Source organism: Ptychodera flava, chromosome 12 (assembly GCF_041260155.1).
Source record: "Ptychodera flava strain L36383 chromosome 12, AS_Pfla_20210202, whole genome shotgun sequence".
NCBI lineage: Eukaryota > Metazoa > Hemichordata > Enteropneusta > Ptychoderidae > Ptychodera > Ptychodera flava.
In genome coordinates, this window is record NC_091939.1 from 5,156,611 (window position 1) to 5,174,611 (window position 18,001).

General features: G+C 37.7%; 1 protein-coding gene across 1 annotated transcript in view; it reads left to right on the top strand.

Moving 5' to 3' along the window:
- Positions 1 to 2,514: 2,514 nt before the first annotated feature.
- The window catches only part of LOC139144774 (polymerase delta-interacting protein 2-like), a 29,439-nt gene continuing 13,952 nt past the window's right edge, over positions 2,515 to 18,001 (top strand). Inside the window, exons 1-9 of the mRNA XM_070715506.1 lie at positions 2,515 to 2,660; positions 5,257 to 5,320; positions 7,421 to 7,518; positions 8,283 to 8,391; positions 9,148 to 9,217; positions 9,851 to 9,958; positions 10,665 to 10,801; positions 11,717 to 11,743; positions 12,504 to 12,629. Of these exons, the coding sequence (XP_070571607.1) occupies positions 2,536 to 2,660; positions 5,257 to 5,320; positions 7,421 to 7,518; positions 8,283 to 8,391; positions 9,148 to 9,217; positions 9,851 to 9,958; positions 10,665 to 10,801; positions 11,717 to 11,743; positions 12,504 to 12,629 (864 nt within the window). The 5' untranslated portion in view covers positions 2,515 to 2,535. The remainder of the gene's footprint in view (positions 2,661 to 5,256; positions 5,321 to 7,420; positions 7,519 to 8,282; positions 8,392 to 9,147; positions 9,218 to 9,850; positions 9,959 to 10,664; positions 10,802 to 11,716; positions 11,744 to 12,503; positions 12,630 to 18,001) is intronic.

The following is an 18,001-nucleotide window of genomic DNA, read 5'->3' on the forward strand; positions in this document are numbered from 1 at the left end:
TTGTTTCATTAAAGTTAGATTACTGAAATAGCTTATTTTATGGTGTACCTGCACACAAATTAAGCAAACTACAACACATCCAGAATTCTGCTGCTCGGTTGGTAACAAGGCGGAAGTTCAGCAGTCATATTACACCCATACTTAAGGAATTACACTGGCTTCCGATTGAACACCGTGTACGTTTTAAAATCTTGTGTCTTATTTTTAAAGTAATTCATTGTAAATCAGCGCCATCATACCTAGCAGAACTTTTAAGTATTGAATGTCCAGTTCGTAATACAAGAAACAGTGCAGGTGTTAGACTCTGTCCGTTTTCAATCAAAGATCATGGAAAGCAGCCTTCAAAAATATATGGTGACAGGGCTTTTAGCGTTTACGCACCTAAACTTTGGAATAGTCTGCCAATTGAGCTCCGGATCGTCAAGGAATTTGTTTTATTTAAGAAATCTTTGAAAACTTTTATTTTTCGCGACTGCTACTGCTTATACTAGACTGTGTGATTTTTAAAGTGTATGGTTTTAGTCTTTTATACCAGTTCACATTTTTTTCTTATGATCTTAAATTTAATTTTTTTTATTTAATTTCTTTCTGAATCGTTTTAATCTGATTGTTACACTTTCATTTTACTATTTTAATTTATATTTTTAATTTTTACTGTACTGTACAGACCGCTGAGACAGTTTTGTGTAGTGGTCTCTAAACAATAAATTATTATTATTATTATTATAGTAAGTGAGACTACCCACAATTCCCCATGATTTGTGTGCTAAGACATTATTTGCTAAAGGCTTCTTCAATTTTTTCAGTTTCTGAACAATTTGAAACCTAGAATTTGATTTAAGCATTATTGGTTAAAACTATGTTCCAAAATTATTGATCATGTTTAAAATTCAGGAGTAAATTGAATAAGAATTCGATGTTTGAAGGTGCTAAAAATGGTACACTTGTCAAGGTAAAGTTATCAGCAACTAAGATGGTCTCATCATACCACCTGTCAGACATGCTGATTTCCTTTGTCACGAACATTCAAAGAAAATCAATGCTCTTTCTTTTGCCAACACAGATGCAACTTATTCCCTTAGTTTCCTTGAAAATATTGCATATGGCTGTCAAAAATCTATGTTGACAAAAACACAAAATTGCCATCTCCTCTGTGGAAAAGTGGTTGATCTTCTCATTATTCACAGTGAGAAATTTGAGAATTATGATTATCAAAACTATGGTCCCAGAATTTTGAAATATGGACCGAGCTGTTCTGTGTACAGAAAAAAAATGCTTCAGTTCAGTGAGTGATCTCCGTGTGTACGGATCATGGAGATTTGTGGGTAGCCTCACTTACTGTGTAGGCCCACATACATAGATTAGGTTAACATGATATATCATTAAAATGCATAGCCCGATTTCTGTGGGAAACCGCCTCTCACCCGATCACCCTTTAGCTGTAAACCGTCCGGAAAGGTGACCAATACAAACCACATGCCTGTTTTTTGAGATGTGAATATGATGTCAGCTAGTATTATGTACCCCCACGGAAACTACAACAGCGTTTAATATTGAGGCAAGCATGCATGCATGCATGTGTGTATGCAATGCGATATTCATTGTAAAACTTTTAAAATTTTTCTGAAAAATGTCCCTGAAAGTTACATAGCAATAGGGCCAGTGGAACCAAGAATAGAATATGTCACATCTTTGTTTTCCTAAAGTATTTCAATCTTTGTATGTCGAGTCACAAGTGCGTGTACGGCTGTTGGCTGGAATCCGAGCTGTGCAGAACATTTTTGCGGTATAACGGGTTAAGCAATGTACTGAATATACTGATAATGGTGTCGTAACATGGACAGAAGCTGGAACTGACGGCGAGTGAAGATGTAAAACTTGAACTTGTTTATTGAATACGGAACCATGGCTAGGCCTCACGGCCCAACCACTGATATATCAGTCTGTGAGTCTGCCCGTGAAAGTTTTGGCTTTGTCATGCAGTTTCAGCTTCTTTAATGATACGACACTTGGTTCGTGAACTTTGAAATATTCTGCACAAGTGTCGATATCAGAGTCAATTTTCTACCGACATTTCGGTAAAATTCTTTTCCGGATTTTGTAAACATAAGTACGGTCGTATTTTACATGTATGCAGTCGTTAAATTCAAATATGAAGGAGTAAATTCCTAGAGTTATCGCGCATCTAATTTTCCTATGCGGCCCGAGCTCTTTATCAAGCAGAATGTGGAACTAGTCACGATGTTCCAGTGAATCTGAAAGATATTGTGTAAACCATACAAAGAAAAATAATATGGTTTTTTTTTTTTGCTGGTATGCAAAGTAATTTATGGTCACGATGTAAATTTTGATTAAACCTTTTTAATCTTTTAAAATATTTTTTATGTGTACATATCTGTATGTAATGTGTACAATGAACACAGGCTCCACATTAGGTTTCTGTGGAAATCCAGGGCCAAGGGATCAAGTGGACATGCGAGGCGATGAGGGCGCCCTATTGAAACTTCTGAATCCACAACGAGGCCGATTAACAACATGGCGGTGATGAAAGTTGTGACGAACATGCTCTTTCCAGTTCTACGCAATTCTTGCAGACAGAATAGAGCAGTGTTGGTAATTACAGTCACTAATTCAAGTAGTAGGAGGAGATTTTCCCAGCGGTAAGTCTAGAAACGGTCAGACTATGCTGATTGACGAATTGTCGCATTCTACATGGCGAACAATGTTCACGTCGATTCCAAAAATTGCTTTGGATTCATTTCATCCACGCACACAAATGGCATAATGCACAAGAAGTGCAAATGGAAAACTATTGCAGTTTTACAGTGTGTTTATTTTGATGCGGCCTTTCCATATGAAGTCAAATTATACACCTTCGGGGCGGGCATTGATGATGCGAATTGTACGTGTCTAATCATATGTCACGTATGTGCAGACATCATTAGATGGTATGACAGTCCAAGGCCAGCTAGAAGCTGGCAGAACAGATTACGTAATAAAAATGTCGTAATGCCGAATTTAGACCTACCTCAATAATCGTACATTCATCACTACATGCGGTAACCGTGTACACATATTTGTTGCTATGCCAAAATCGTTCGACAAGTGTTCACCTTACAATACGCATTGTGGTCAGTATAAGGCGTACCATGTCCAAGAATAGGGCTGTTCATAGCTGCAAAATTGTAGCTCTACGGTGAGGCGGTCGGTGAGTTTTGGTTTTTGCGACATCGCTCACCAGTAGAGCTACAATGCCGAACGCCCTGTAGCATACAAAATAAGCACGCCACACATGGCGCGGCATTTTCATGTAAAATCCCACATATTTACTGCATTTGGTCGTACCGATTTATGACTACTGAAGACTAAACACTATACTACACTAACCTTGTCGTTTATGGGGTTTGGTATAAGCACAGACACGTCGATCGCGTTCCATAAACATTGAGCGTGTTTCTGGGAGCCACCATTACCGGAAGTTGGAAATGGCGGCTCGAAGAAATGTTTTTGGAACGCGATCGACGTATTTGAACAAATACCAAACCCCATACACGACAAGGTTAGTGTAGTATAGTGTTTAATCTTCAGTAGTGATAAATCAGTATGACCAAATGCAGTAAATAAATGGGATTTTACATCAAAATGCCCCGCCATGTGCAGCGTGCTTATTTTGTATGCTTCAGGGCCTTCGGCATTGTAGCTCTACTGGTGAGCGAGGTCGCAAAAACCAAAACTCACCGGCCGCCTCACTGTAGAGCTACAATTTTGCAGCTAGGGCTGTTCATAGTTGAGGTCATTGTTCTCTGATTAATGTGCAAAAATAAATCTTTGTCCGCATTTTCAGATTACGCTTTTGAAATTACGCATACAAGAATTATGAAAATATATCTTAGGATGCGACTGCTAGTGTAACAACGTATACTACCAACATATTCACGACTCAGTCTACAAGCTGCAAAAACAGCCATGCATGCAACATTGATAAAATGTGCCTGCATTTCAAGCAGCAGTGTCAGATTTGGCATGCGTACAGCTATATACAGTAACAAACCTGCAACCGTGAACTGCGGTTTAGCCGTGTGTACAATGCTGTGTTGTTCCCAGCTTTATATGGCCTCGCACCACAGCCCTGCTGACTGAAATTGACAAAACATGTGACATGCGGTCCCAATTTGGATTGAACACGAAAAACTACTTTTCTAACTACTTTTGGTCGACATCAACTCAATTTGGATAGCAATCTATGCCTAACCAAGTAACTCAACCACTCACACTCACAGACTGCAAAAAAATTTGCTCTTGTGACGTCCCAAAGTGTTAGTTTGCCAGCGATGCACGGTCAAGGGCCCTGTGGTCTGCCATATACGTTCATGCAAGATAATGGCCGGCTACTGGACCCTTGACTGTGCAATGCTGGCAAACTGACATGGATGTCATGAGAGCGAAGTTTTTGCAATCTGTGAGTGGTTGAGTGATTTGGCTAGGCATAGATTGGAATTGAGTTGATTTTGGAAAAGTAGTTTTTCGCGTTGGCCAAATTGGGACCGCAAGTCGTTGGTTTTGTCTATGGACCTTAGCAGGGCTGTGTTTGGAGGCCGTATAATGCCAGGAACACACACCATTATACGTACGGCTAGTCCAAGAATAACACTCATCATACCAATACCATCTTGCTTTATCTCCATCATCATACACACTCATCATCAATGAACTTGGGATACCATAGGCTACGACACATGCGTCAATGGCAAAATTGCAAGACTTACACCACAGTCTGTTTTGGTGCAGGGACTATGCATACTGTCAGTGGCACACAGCTTATCAGATAGGCTGATTGTACATCCTTGGATGTCAGAACGAGACACCCATTCGCCAACGATTGATTTCAGACTCAACTGCAGAATACCACTGCCAGTCAGGAGTCAAACTTAGCTAGCTGGGTGCCATATTCGAGCTTTGCATAACACCTTGTCTAAATAATCATCTCATTTTAACTGTTGTTTTGATGAGTCAATAGGATAGCTTTTTACCATTCTTGCTGTACAGTGGGCAGAAAGGTTGTAAGTGCAAAATAAGGATGCACAATCCCTTTTGGGCTGCCATGTAATTCTTCTTCTAAAAGCAGTTTGTGGGTGGAGGGACTGTGGTCTAGTCTATCTCATGTGTTCTTCCCAGTCAATATATTGTTTACAGTGATTGGAAGTTGCCTCTCCCGTGGCGTCTCTTGTATTTATGCATCTTTTGTTCATCTTTCAGAACACTAGAAACTGTAGGAAAACTCGGCCAACCAAAAGAGCAAGGAAAGTACAGAACTGGTCAGGTAGGTGTCTGAGTGTACTTATTGCTATCTGGTGTATGGCAGCGTGCCATTTTACAAAAATTTCATAATGGTGGTACATCGTACCCTTGAGTAAATAGCTGTGTTTACTCACCCGGTATTGTGCCTTAGACTAATCTCTGTAAGTCATTTATAGAAATTGTCAGAAAAGTAAATGAAGGTATTGATTTTGTGTCATTGGGCTGATGAGAATAATGATTTTGCAGTCATCATGTAATTGTATCAGAAGAGATTTTTGAGTTTTGACTTTAAAAGTTTATGATTAGTTACTTTCACGTGAAATCAATGATAAATATAAACTGGATGAAATCTGATTTGCATGATTTGCAAGTTTATTAATTTTATGTGAGTCCTGTACAATGCCTGTTGTTAATTTTACAAAGGAAATCATGTTGTATTGGTTATTGATTGTGCTCCCAAAGGTGCATTAGCCGTTACATGCCATCGGGAATCATTGTTTTTCGTGGTGACACATTCTCTCAAAACATGACGTTGTCATTGTCTTGATGGAATTTCAGTTAAAAAAAATAGTACTGGTTATGCTAATTGCTATGGTAACTTATGCACACCATTCTTGGCAGATATTGTTATCAAAAATCTTGCCTTACACATGTCGGATGCATAGACATAAAAGATGTTTGTGCATCTTATCTTAATGATGTTCTGGCCTCTTTGTTTTGCTTTTAACTTTGTAACTTACAGTTCCTGTAACTGAACCTTTTATTACATATTGTATATTTAGTTCCATGTTCATTTGTCTATTCACTTAACACTCCCCCCCCCCCCCCCGACTTAATCCAAAACCCGACTTAATCCAAAAATCTTGCAACATATTTATATAATGATTGCAATTTCAAAAGAGATAAAAGATAGAAACGCCTCATAATCTTCTTCACACCTCAGTTAATCCCGATCCCAGGTCTTTTCGAGAGGGGGAGGGGGATTTAAAGGCCAGGCACTTTATCCCCGCGATCAAATTTGTTTTAGTCTACAAGAGGATTATGGAGTGTCATAGCCTTTTGTTTTCCATTGAAATAGTAATCTAATAAGTAGATTTTCCTTCGAGACAATCAGATGCCGGCACAGGCCTTTAAGCATTTTGAACTACCCAGATTTTTGCCTGTACATGTATATCCATAGAATATATGGATTGTTGTTGTTGATTGAATTTCTATCTGGACTGGAATTGAGTTCACAGATGTTTTATCATTATCCTATATGACAGTACAGATTGTCATCCTTTGCAGAGCTTAGGGCGTGACACAGACATTCAAATTCATAGTGGTTGGGATAGGTAGTACCATAGTAGTATTGAGTGATGCAGCTTGCGTCTGATCACATTGTGGTTTCATACACTCATGATGTCATTTATTTAAACTGTGGCTTTTCTCCCTTCAAATACAATTAAAATAACACCTCTTTGGAGCGACATTTTACCCACTTTGACAGCCGGCTGCCTAAAAAAAGAAATCATGAATATAATGATTAAACAATGAAGCACACCCAGTAGGTATACCACGAGATTTTGACCAGTTCGCTCCATATATGCAATCGCTGTCGCTCGTGCATATATGTCGTGAACTGGTCAAAATCTCGTGGTATACCGTGGCTGGATGTTATTTATTGCTATTATATCATAACAGTATATTGAAATTATGGCGAGGAATGTCAAAAACAGATTTTTACTCAAGCTGAGAGATCGCACGTATGCTAGCCGTGGTATATCGCCAATATACCACGGTTCTTTTCACGTCTCGACCAATCAGATTGCTGTATTTACGCCATCAATATACTGGTATGATATAACGTAAGATATTAAACCGTTGCCAGGTGAAATTTTAAAGGGTAGATAGGTGCTGTGTACATGGTGACTGGAAAATATCAAATGTAGATCTTAAATTTGACATGTTCATACAAACATCGGTAACTGAGCTGGGGGGCATGATATGGCAAAACTACTGTTCCATTGTTAGGGTGCTTTCTTCCATAATGGTACACTAAGATGCGATATTGTTATTTTGTAGTGTGTACAAACGTTGATTTCATGGTAACATCTTGTGCATTTTCCTATTCCAATAACAGCTATTTCTTCATAAAATATTTGGCTATCGTGGCATTATCTTGTTCCCTTGGTTTGCAAGACTATATGATCGAGACCTGGGACCCAACAAAGATGACAAGTTAGTAGTAATTTTTTATTTCACCGTTTGTGTTGACATCATTGATATCTTTCATCGTTCATTATATGAATGTTGCAGTTTGGCAAACCAAACGTTGGTCATGAGGAGAAAATTAAAATCCATTCTCCAGCCAATTTAGAATTTCTTTAAGGTAGTATGCACCTCGAAAGTGAAAGACTTAAACTTTTGCTCTAACTTTCCTCAAGGAATCTTTCAATCATTCTCTTTCAAAATCAAGAATAAAAATAGGGGGTCACCGTGCAAATTTTGGTGCTAGAGAAACAAATTACACAAGATATACCGATATTAGAAATTCAAAATGGCCGCCATCCCTGTGTTAACTCTATGGCGAAAAATAAAAATTTTCAAATTTCGAAAAACTAAGCCAGTGAAAAGTTTTCTTTCACCAAGAGCTTTAAAATGAACCCCCACATGTGGTATATCAGAAGAGAACTGTAAAAGTTTGAGAGTCCGAATGTCTGTCCCCGAGGTGCGTTCAACCTTAAAGACATGTGACACCCCCCCCCCTCCCCCCAAAAAAAGTACCGTGACCACAGTTGTGAGATTATATCTGTAAAATACATCGTGTTAGATGTAATAGCATGCCAGAGGATGTTTTGATTTTTTTTACAGTCAACTGTATGCTTACATAGTAATGGGCGGTTTTGTTTTTTTCTGTGGTGTATAATGCTTTTTCAGTGTGATCTCATTCAAGTTTTTTCAACACTTACAAATGATCTTATACTGTACAATGTGGTTTTCAGGTTTACAGACAGTGCTGGTGATCCGATCCATGCCGGTAACAAAGAAGTGAGAGGTAGAACACACACGTATTACCAGGTGCTTATCGACTCCAGAGACTGTCCTTTTATTGTGAGTATATCACTACTTCAGTGTTTCCAAGTGGTCATTGCCGGTTTCAAGTGATGACCATCCCAAGGGATCTTTATCCTGTTCATCCCCGATTCCCTGTGAACAAGTCCATAATCACCATCAGTATCAATGGGTTTTGGCCAAACCACAGTGGGGAAAGGGTAAATTGATTAATCAGACCTGACCAGGAGCTTCGATGTTTAAGTGTAGTAGTTCATCATGAAATCAATCCTTGGAAAATAACATGTAAACAAGGTTTTTTAGTGGCTTATCCCTTTTCCATGGAAGTGACTTTTTGAAAAGGATGTAAACTGCTTGTAATTTGACCCCAATTTTTAAATAATGACAATGAAATGTGTACACTTTGGTTTTCTTGTATGCTTGCCTTCCAAAATATGTATACATTTTTACATACATGAAGATGTACAATTGCATACAATTGATAGTTTGTGTAGAACCATTTGCTTGATAAGGGCGACTTTCTGTCCTGGAATTCTCAGTGAAAGGCCAAGGAAAGCTATGCAAATAATGTTCGCATGAATCCTTACATCCTGTTATTTAGTGAAAAATCATTGTGAAAAAGGTATCTTCAATATCTTAGGTTCATTTGTAGTTAGTATTGGAAGAAGAGAGATAATTCTGACTTCATGCAGTCTTGTCAAAGGATACTGTCCCCCCCCCCCCACCTCAAGAATTAGAAAAAGAATGAATAGTTATATGTCTTCCTGTGTCACATTCTTATCTTTATATCAACAGAGAGCCCAAACAGAAGCTGTCACTTTCCTTGGTAACCAAGACAACAGCAGATCTCTTTATGCAATACCAGGTACTACCACTTTTGTAGAACTTGATTTCTGTTGTTGTCATCCTTCATATTGACTCCTGCTCTCATTTCATGTCTGCAAAGAGATCAGAGCGGGGAAAGATAACATTTTGCTGACCCTTTTTGCCAAATCCAGGACAACAGAATTAGAGTTCATATCATCATCTTCATGCATTATGATGAAAATGTCAATAGCTGTCTATGAGTTAGAAAAAATACCAGCCAGTATTAGGAATGCCGCTTGATTGGAGCATTGACTATCTGAAAATGTGTTTTATTGATCAGAATTCCATGTCTCATAAATGAGTGACTATCAGTGTGTATTTGCTACCAGCCATCCACATGATGTCACTTGTAATCCCCCCCCCCAAAAACAAAAAACAAAACAAAAGAAATTGCAAATGCCAACACAGGTGGACTTTGCCGTTGAAGCATTATGATAGCTGCCGTCTTCAGATAAAAATTAACTGAGTACAGAGAGTGGGTGCTTCAACTGTTCACAGCCTAAGTTTCAACTTGTCTCTTGTTTTGCCACCTTGCCTAACATTCACTGTTTGTTCCATACAATACTGTTTTTCAGAAGAGATAGTATTCTTCACATGATAACACTTTATTTCTTTCCCTTTTCTAAACCAGGCTTAGATTATGTCGCACACGAAGATATTCTTCCGTACACGACGACGGAAAGGAATCCCATTAACCATGAACTTTTTGAACGTTTTGTTCATCATGAACCGGGAAGTGGTATGTATACTCCTGTTACATTTCAACCTTCACATCATATTCCATGACTGTTTGCATTGTGAGGTTCTTCCTATCTGAGGATAAATTAAATCATAGTTTTACCACGTTTATTTGCCCTTGGACTTGCGTATACATACAGCTCTTGGCAATCTAGTTCGTATTTTGTGCTCCCTAGATTATTATCAATATGAATCCAGCGGTTTTACAGTCTAGTTTGCTAGTCCTGCACACATGATGTATCGTAAAAGTCCGATGGTATTCACTGATCCATTGGACCAGTGCTATGGAAAATTCACTCATCGAAGCAAACCACACGTTGCTCCATGACATTGTACCAATTGATCTGCTCCATGGTGTAGGTACATAGCATGCATCTCTCAGTCATGTGAAAAGTAAATATTTTGAGTTTTCAGACATGAAAACGTGAAAGCTGTTTCATACATTTTCAATGAGTTGTTTTGAGTTTATTTTGAAATCAGATTTGTTTCATACTTGGTGACAAGTGAATCAACAGCTTCTGTTCCCACATGAAACCCCCCCCCCCCCCCCCCCCCCCACCTATACATGTAAATAATTCTCATTTGGGCAATATGAAGCATTCAAAGTTGCCTATTTCTGAAGTGTGTAACACAACATCAGATGTGAAGTACTCCATCTGTATCTTGGTCACTTTAAATCGTGTAACTCTTTTTTTTCCTGTCTTTAGACCCTCCATTTACAGCCAAAGACACTCTGAGAGCCTGGCAAGAGAAAAACCATCCGTGGTTAGAATTATCAGATGTACATAGAGAAACCACAGAGTCAGTGAGAGTAACAGTTATTCCATTCTACATGGGGTGTAGGGTAAGTCAGTCCAAGTGACGGTTATTCCATTCTCCATGGGGTGTAGGGTAAGTCAGTCCGAGTAACGGTTATCAATTCCACATGGGGTTTAGGGTAAGTCTGTCAGAGTAACAGTTATGGTGGTTTATGTTGAACAGGTGGCATTATGGTAACTAGACATACTGTCTAAATTGAGGAGTTGCCAACACTGTCATTGTAACTATCGTCTAGTGGTAATATCAGTCGATCACAAAGAAATAAACTCAGCAAAAGTTGAAACATCGTCTGGAAGGTGGTCATGTGTATGTGCCTGAGAGTGTTTTCAACCCTTCTATTTAGCCAGTATATCTAGTTTCGATATTGCAAATGCAAGGCACTGTATTACATTAACTACATAGGATGTTAGGTTAGTCTATCAGAATAATGGTCATTCCATTCTACATGAAATGTAGAGAAAGGCTGAAGAAAAACATCCAGTCTCGTCAAAAACCACCTAACCTTTGGCCTTCTGCTTTAAGGTGTGTAACTAGCAAACAAGCTAGCCATCAAAGTTATGGTCAGAGTGTTTAAAATCATTGGAGGTTTTTGATACTAGATGCTAGTTTTTATGTACATACTTGTGTATGCAAACCTCTTATTTTAAAATATAGCATTTTCAACATTAACCATCAAACATTAAGTGTACAAAATAATGCCATACATGCTTCTTTAAGTTGGTAAACAAATGAGGTGTATGGGAAGCCATTTTTGAAAATCGAGTTTTCTATCAAAGATAAGCCTTGTAAAATAATTCTACGGCACAGACTTTACATAATTAGACAATGTGATCACATTGAATATGGTACTGTGTTTAGTATATGTGTGTATCATGTGATTTGTAAAGACCAATCAGTGGACAGGGTGATCTGACTCTTGAACCTTTTCTTTTGATTCTAGGAATCTCAAAATTCTAATGTTTATTGGGTAAGTATAAATGTTCCTTGCTTGACTTATATGTATATATGTGATTGAAACAAGAATTTACCTTTGGGGTTTTTTGTTGTCTATGTGTGTCTGTGCATAAGACGATAATGTGGTTTGCATATCTTTGTTTGAATTCTTTCCTTGATATTTCTGGTTTTGTGCAGTCCTTTTGTGTTACATGTTGTGTTTGTGCCAGTGTTGTCCATGCCACTGGTTGTTGTACAGACACACTGTATTTATCTGGAGAAGTGCCCAGGGTCCAAAGCATGTAATTTTCCTTAGAAATTGGGTAGGCACTTACCCGGATCCCATCCTGACTTGTTGTAATATGATAGGTTACGTTATCATTGAAAAGAAGGGAGAAAAAGTATTACTTATGTTCAAAATATTTCATCAAATTGTATAAATACTTTTCTGTAAGTACATGTGTGTTTTTGCTCGATCGCACACACACACACACATGAATAGAGAGAGAGAGAGAGAGAGAGAGAGAGAGAGAGAGAGAGAGAGAGAGAGAGAGAGAGAGAGGAGGGAGGGAGGGAGTGAGGGAGGGTAGTATGTGATCACATATCAAGGTGGAGAGTGAGATAAGTAGTTTTAGAAAGTGAGCAACAGTGCACACATACTTAATATCATATGAAAGTTGATCAAAGACATCACAGAGTTATTCACATATTGCTAGACAGTAATTACGGAGCCAAGAAGCTATGAAAATGACACCTAGAAAGTGAGTGATTCGGTCTTGTTTTGTCTTCGTCAGTGGAGGTACTGCATCAGACTGGAAAACCTAGGTGAAGAAACTGTACAGTTGCGAGAAAGACACTGGAGAATATTCAGTTTATCTGGTACGCTGGAAACAGTCAGAGGAAGGGGAGTTGTTGGCCAGGTCAGTCATTAACGACTTTGTTGAAAATGAACTTTATGGTAGCAGTAATATTGAGTGATAAAGTGTAATTAGGCTGCCATGTCTTGCTTTCAAACAACTACCGGTATAGTCTTGTTTGTTTGTGTGGACGTGTGCACATGTTTAATATATGTGTTGGTATGTCTGCACATTGAAAACTATAACTTGATTGGAACTAATTTTGGATAATTAGATGGTGAAGTAGTGTCTGTATAATCTGCCAATGTAAGCTCATATGATTTTCTTTTTAAGATACACACTTATTTTTATGATGAATTTGTAATATTGCAACATTCAGCCATAGGACATGTAATACTTTTGAGAAATTTAAAAAATATGAAGATCCAATTATACCAAATTAACTCCAATCGTGTTCTATGAAGAGTCTTGTACAAAACACTACACCCACTACTGCCAGTAGTGTTTTAAAATTATGATTATTTAGATATCAGGAAGGAGGACATGGTTGCGTTTTGCTGAACATTCTGCAAAATGCAAGAACAGTTTGTCAGCTTTTGATAACAGTTGGTTTGGAATTTTCAGTTTCTGGTTCCACAAGTTGGTGGAAATACAGTGATGATAACATGGCACTATTAGTCCGTGAGCCAGACCCCCAAAATTGGTCGATTGGTACCATTTGGGTGGGCAAATTCCCCCATACATTTTCTGAAAGCCCGGAATCTGAACTTTCTGAAAATCTTTGGTGGACATATCTCAGAAGTAGCTTTCTGTCTCAAAAGTTGTTGTCATGGCAACCATACCAAAAATCTTAAAAGTTAAGAATACTACACAAAACTGACTATTTAGTGAACAGCAAAAGATATTTACATGATTTCATGACACATACTGGTACCTCACATTATGGCCTTTCAGTTGACCCCATGACCTTGAACATTCTGGTCAAGGTCAATAGGTCATGCCCATAACATCTCAGAATTTCTGTAAAATCAAGCATTTTTCACAAATACTTTTCTGCTACGTTTACACAACATATAATAGAAACTCAAAAACTTGCTCAACAATAGCCACAGATGTGTGCTATTTGAAATTAGTATGTTTTTTATCAGGGATGATGTCATTAGTGAGTAATTACCATGGCAACCATATGTGTGTTTTCAGTTATGCATGAAGCCTATGAGCCAGACCCCAAATTTTGTCAATTTGCTTCCATTTGACTCGAGTGGGGAACAAAGCCGCCTTTTAAACCTGAAAATCTTAATTTTGAGAAAATCTTCATTGGACAGTTTGCTGAATACGCTTTCAGTGTAAATATTGTTGTCATGGAATCAGCATTCAAAAGCATTAAAATTAAGCATACTATGTAAAATAGATTATCGAATACACGACAAAAGATATTTGATTGATTTAAGGATGCATATCAATAGTTCGCATTGCTTCTTAATTGACCCAATGACCTTAAGATTTGTAGGTCAAGGTCAATAGGCATTGCCTTCAGCAACTTAGAAATTGTTTAAGGTGGGATTTTTTTGCAAATAGCTTTGCAACATTTTACCAAACCAAAAAGTACAAACATGAAAACCTAGTCAGCTATAAGAGCTAATGAGATCTCTTTAAAATACTAGTGTTTTTTAGTCCCCACGGACACCGTCCGGGGGGACTTATAGGTTTGGTCATGTCCGTGCGTCCGTGTGTCCGTCCGTCCGTCCGTCTGTTCACGCAGATATCTCAGAGACGCCTGGAGCGATTTCGTTCAAACTTGGTACAAGGATAGTACCATACCTCATACAGATGAACGTCGATTTGTTTCACAATGCGATCAAATTTGGCCGTGGTAGAGGACTTTTTAGTTTTCACCTCCATAGACTCCCATGTATAAGGCAGACCATAGACTCCCATGTATAAGGCAGACCATAGACTCCCATGTATAAGGCAGTCCATAGACTCCCATGTATAAGGCAGTCCATAGACTCCCATGTATAAGGAAGTCCATAGACTCCCATGTATAAGGCAGTCCATAGACTCCCATGTATAAGGCAGTACATAGACTCCCATGTATAAGGCCAAGAAAAATAAAAATTTAGTTTCTCATCGTATTAATATTACAAAAAGGATGCAGTGACACAGTTTTTAGTCCCCACAGATAAAGTCCAGGGGGCCTCATAGATTGGGTCATGTCAGTCCGTGAGTCCATCCATGTGAGTCCATCCGTTCACACAGATATCTCGGATATTTTGACAAAATGTCACGTGACCTTGGGGACCTTTGACCTCAAATATACATATTTGTCCATAACTCAGTAACCACAAGTGCTACACCCTTCATATATGGTATGATGGGACACCTTATGACGCCACATATTGTTCCTCATTAATTATGTGCATATCTAATTTTGAGCGAGCCAATAGAGCTAGAGGTCTGATTTTTGGTATGTAGGGATAACTTAGCAATACAATTTTTTTGACAAAAAGTCACGTGACCTCGGTGACCTTTGACCCCAAATATACATATATGTCCATAACTCAGTAACCACAAGTGCTACACCCTTCATATTTGATATGATGGGACACCTTATGACGCCACATATTGTACCTCATTAATTATGTGCATATCTAATTTTGAGCAAGCCAATAGAGGTAAATGTATGATTTTTAGTATATAGGGATAGACTATAGGATAGAAATTTTTTTAACAAAATGTCATGTGACCTCGATAACCTTTTACCTAAAATACACGATTATGTCAATAAATAGGTAACCACAAGTGCTATGTCCTTTATATTTAGTAGGATGGGAGACCTTATCACAACACATGCTTTACCTCGTTAATTATGCCCATATATATTTGTGGGCAAGCCAATAGAGCTAGAGGTCTGAATTTTGGCATATATGGATTAATTAGCAATACAAAGTTTTTTCAAAATGTCACGTGACCTTGATGACCTTTGACCTTGAATATGCATATATATGCATAGCTCAGTAACCACAAGTTCTTTACGCTTCAATTTTGATAGGATAATAGACCTTAAGATGTCACATCTTGTACCTCATTTATTATGCACATATGTATTTCTTGGCTGGCCGATACAGCTAGAGGTTTGATCTTTTTTCCCGATTTAGAACCATAACTTAGACATGCCTCTTGTTTCAAATTGGGAACACTGACATAGACCTATGTGTCCATAGATCTGAACATATACACTTTAGTGATACTTCTTAATGACCTCATTTCCCTGCCCCATCAAGACTAATACTCCTATTACAAGTGGGGACTATGTCATTGTCAATGACTTGTTATCATATACCTTGTTGACAGGGCGGCAATCACCATAGCAACCATCAATGCATTTTCAGATACAGTAATAGAGCGACATTTGACATAACTTTGCATGTATATTAATGGTTATAAAATCATAACTTTTGTGTGCTAAGTACACAACAATGTCAACTAAAGTCATATCGACAGTAAAAGAGGTCAAAAGGCAAATATACGTAAGTGTGTTTGATTGTTTAAAAACAAAATTTGGCAAAGTTTTATGTTTTTGTTTTCATGATTGAAGTAACATGTTCAATGTGTCACTTATCAAAAATGAGTATCTGTGTCGGACCAACGTAGTTAGTGGGAGATGATTATAAGCTTGTCAACGAGTAGACAAGTAGTCTGATCTCAAGAGATACCGATATACTATAACTTTTTCCGGATTTCATGTTGAGCTACCCTGTATCTCCAGATAAATGCTTTTGGTTGTTATTTTCCATTGGGGCGGAGCTTAGGTCACATGGGAAAAGCTTTAACAAGAGGCCTAGCAGCCGATAGACTTCTGCTGTTATGTATTGCTTAAAAATAAAAAGGTCAGGTTTTGTTTGTAAATAAACTTTGTAATACTGATACATCTGCTTATGTTGATTTTAGGAATACTGAACAAGGACATCCTTGCAAATGCATGTATTACTATAAATGGGCTCTTGTTTTTCATCTCTACCATAAATATGCAAGTATTATCAAAATTTGAAGAAACTGAAGTAATATCTAGGAACCTTTAAAGATAATTGTGAGAAAATTGTGTTTTTCTAACAAAAACAAAAAAAGGCCCAAAAATTTCAAGTACGAAACTTTTCTTCTCAACTTGAATAAACCTCACTCAGGTTGTCCCTAGGAACCTACATAACACATTTCAAAGTTGATAAAAAGGAAGAAATGCCCCAAAATACAAATATGTAAATTTCACCATGATTTCAACAAATCTAACTGAACTCAGCCAAATGAGTTGCATACCAGTATTGAAAGCAATTAGACAAGCAGTTTCAGAGAATAAAACAATTGTTGATAGATGACGGATGACGACGGACAATCCACCTATCTGATATGCTCCACGTCACTGACAGCGGAGGTAAAAACTGCGTAACCACCTTAATTCCTGAAAAATGATCGCTGTGTCGTGAATATCTTGGTCAAGTTAGTTGCGCTGATTTAATGACTGTCTGTTTCAATGTTACACATGTTGCTACAGCAAGTAGACTTGCAACTTCAGTTTGCCTTTTTTCAATCTATCTATTCGCCTTTTGTTGAAAGTTTTGAATTTTGTCTAGCCATGTACAATACACATATCATGCGCATATAATATCCGAGTAATTAAGTAACAAAGAAATCATCAACATATAAAATAATTCAGTTTCATGCGATATTTCTTATAAAACTGGAAAAGTGAGTTGTGTAAGTAATAAAATCAAACATCTTGAAATTAAACTTCACTAGTACTCCAAGGGAGTGATTCATTTGTTGTACATCCTATTGGTTTTGTGGTCATATACTTACTTATTTTTTCAGACATGGAAATTCACTTAACCTTTGGTGATTAAAATACAATAAGTCACCTCCTAAATAATCTTTAATTTAATACATATTTCAATAAAGTAAAAAAGATGAAGTGGCATTTCTTTTTTCACGCAATATCATCGTCTCGATTGAGTTTGTGAAAAAAAATTGTTAAATCTAACGTCATGGATGTTTCAGAGGATGTTAATCAAAATAAGCGGGATAAAAATGTCCAAATATTACGTCCACGTATCATTTAAGGTGCTATGGCTCACATCTTAATAAGCTCGGGGAACTCAACTTTTGGAAAGGTTTGTTCAAAGCAACCAAAATTCGCAAATTTGAAACTGTATTACATATTGTATAATCTAGACCGCGGAGAAAAAGTGTTCCCACAAGAAAACACTTAGTAGACTTGAATGTGAAAATTCAGTTCAATCTACTATTAACTGCAATCTGAGTCTAGGGTGTCACAAAGGGATGCTACAAATGTAAATACTGGAATCTATCAGAAAAAGATGTATAATTTGTGAAAGAACAAAATATGTAATAAAGGTGCTAAACACGAGAACCCCTACATC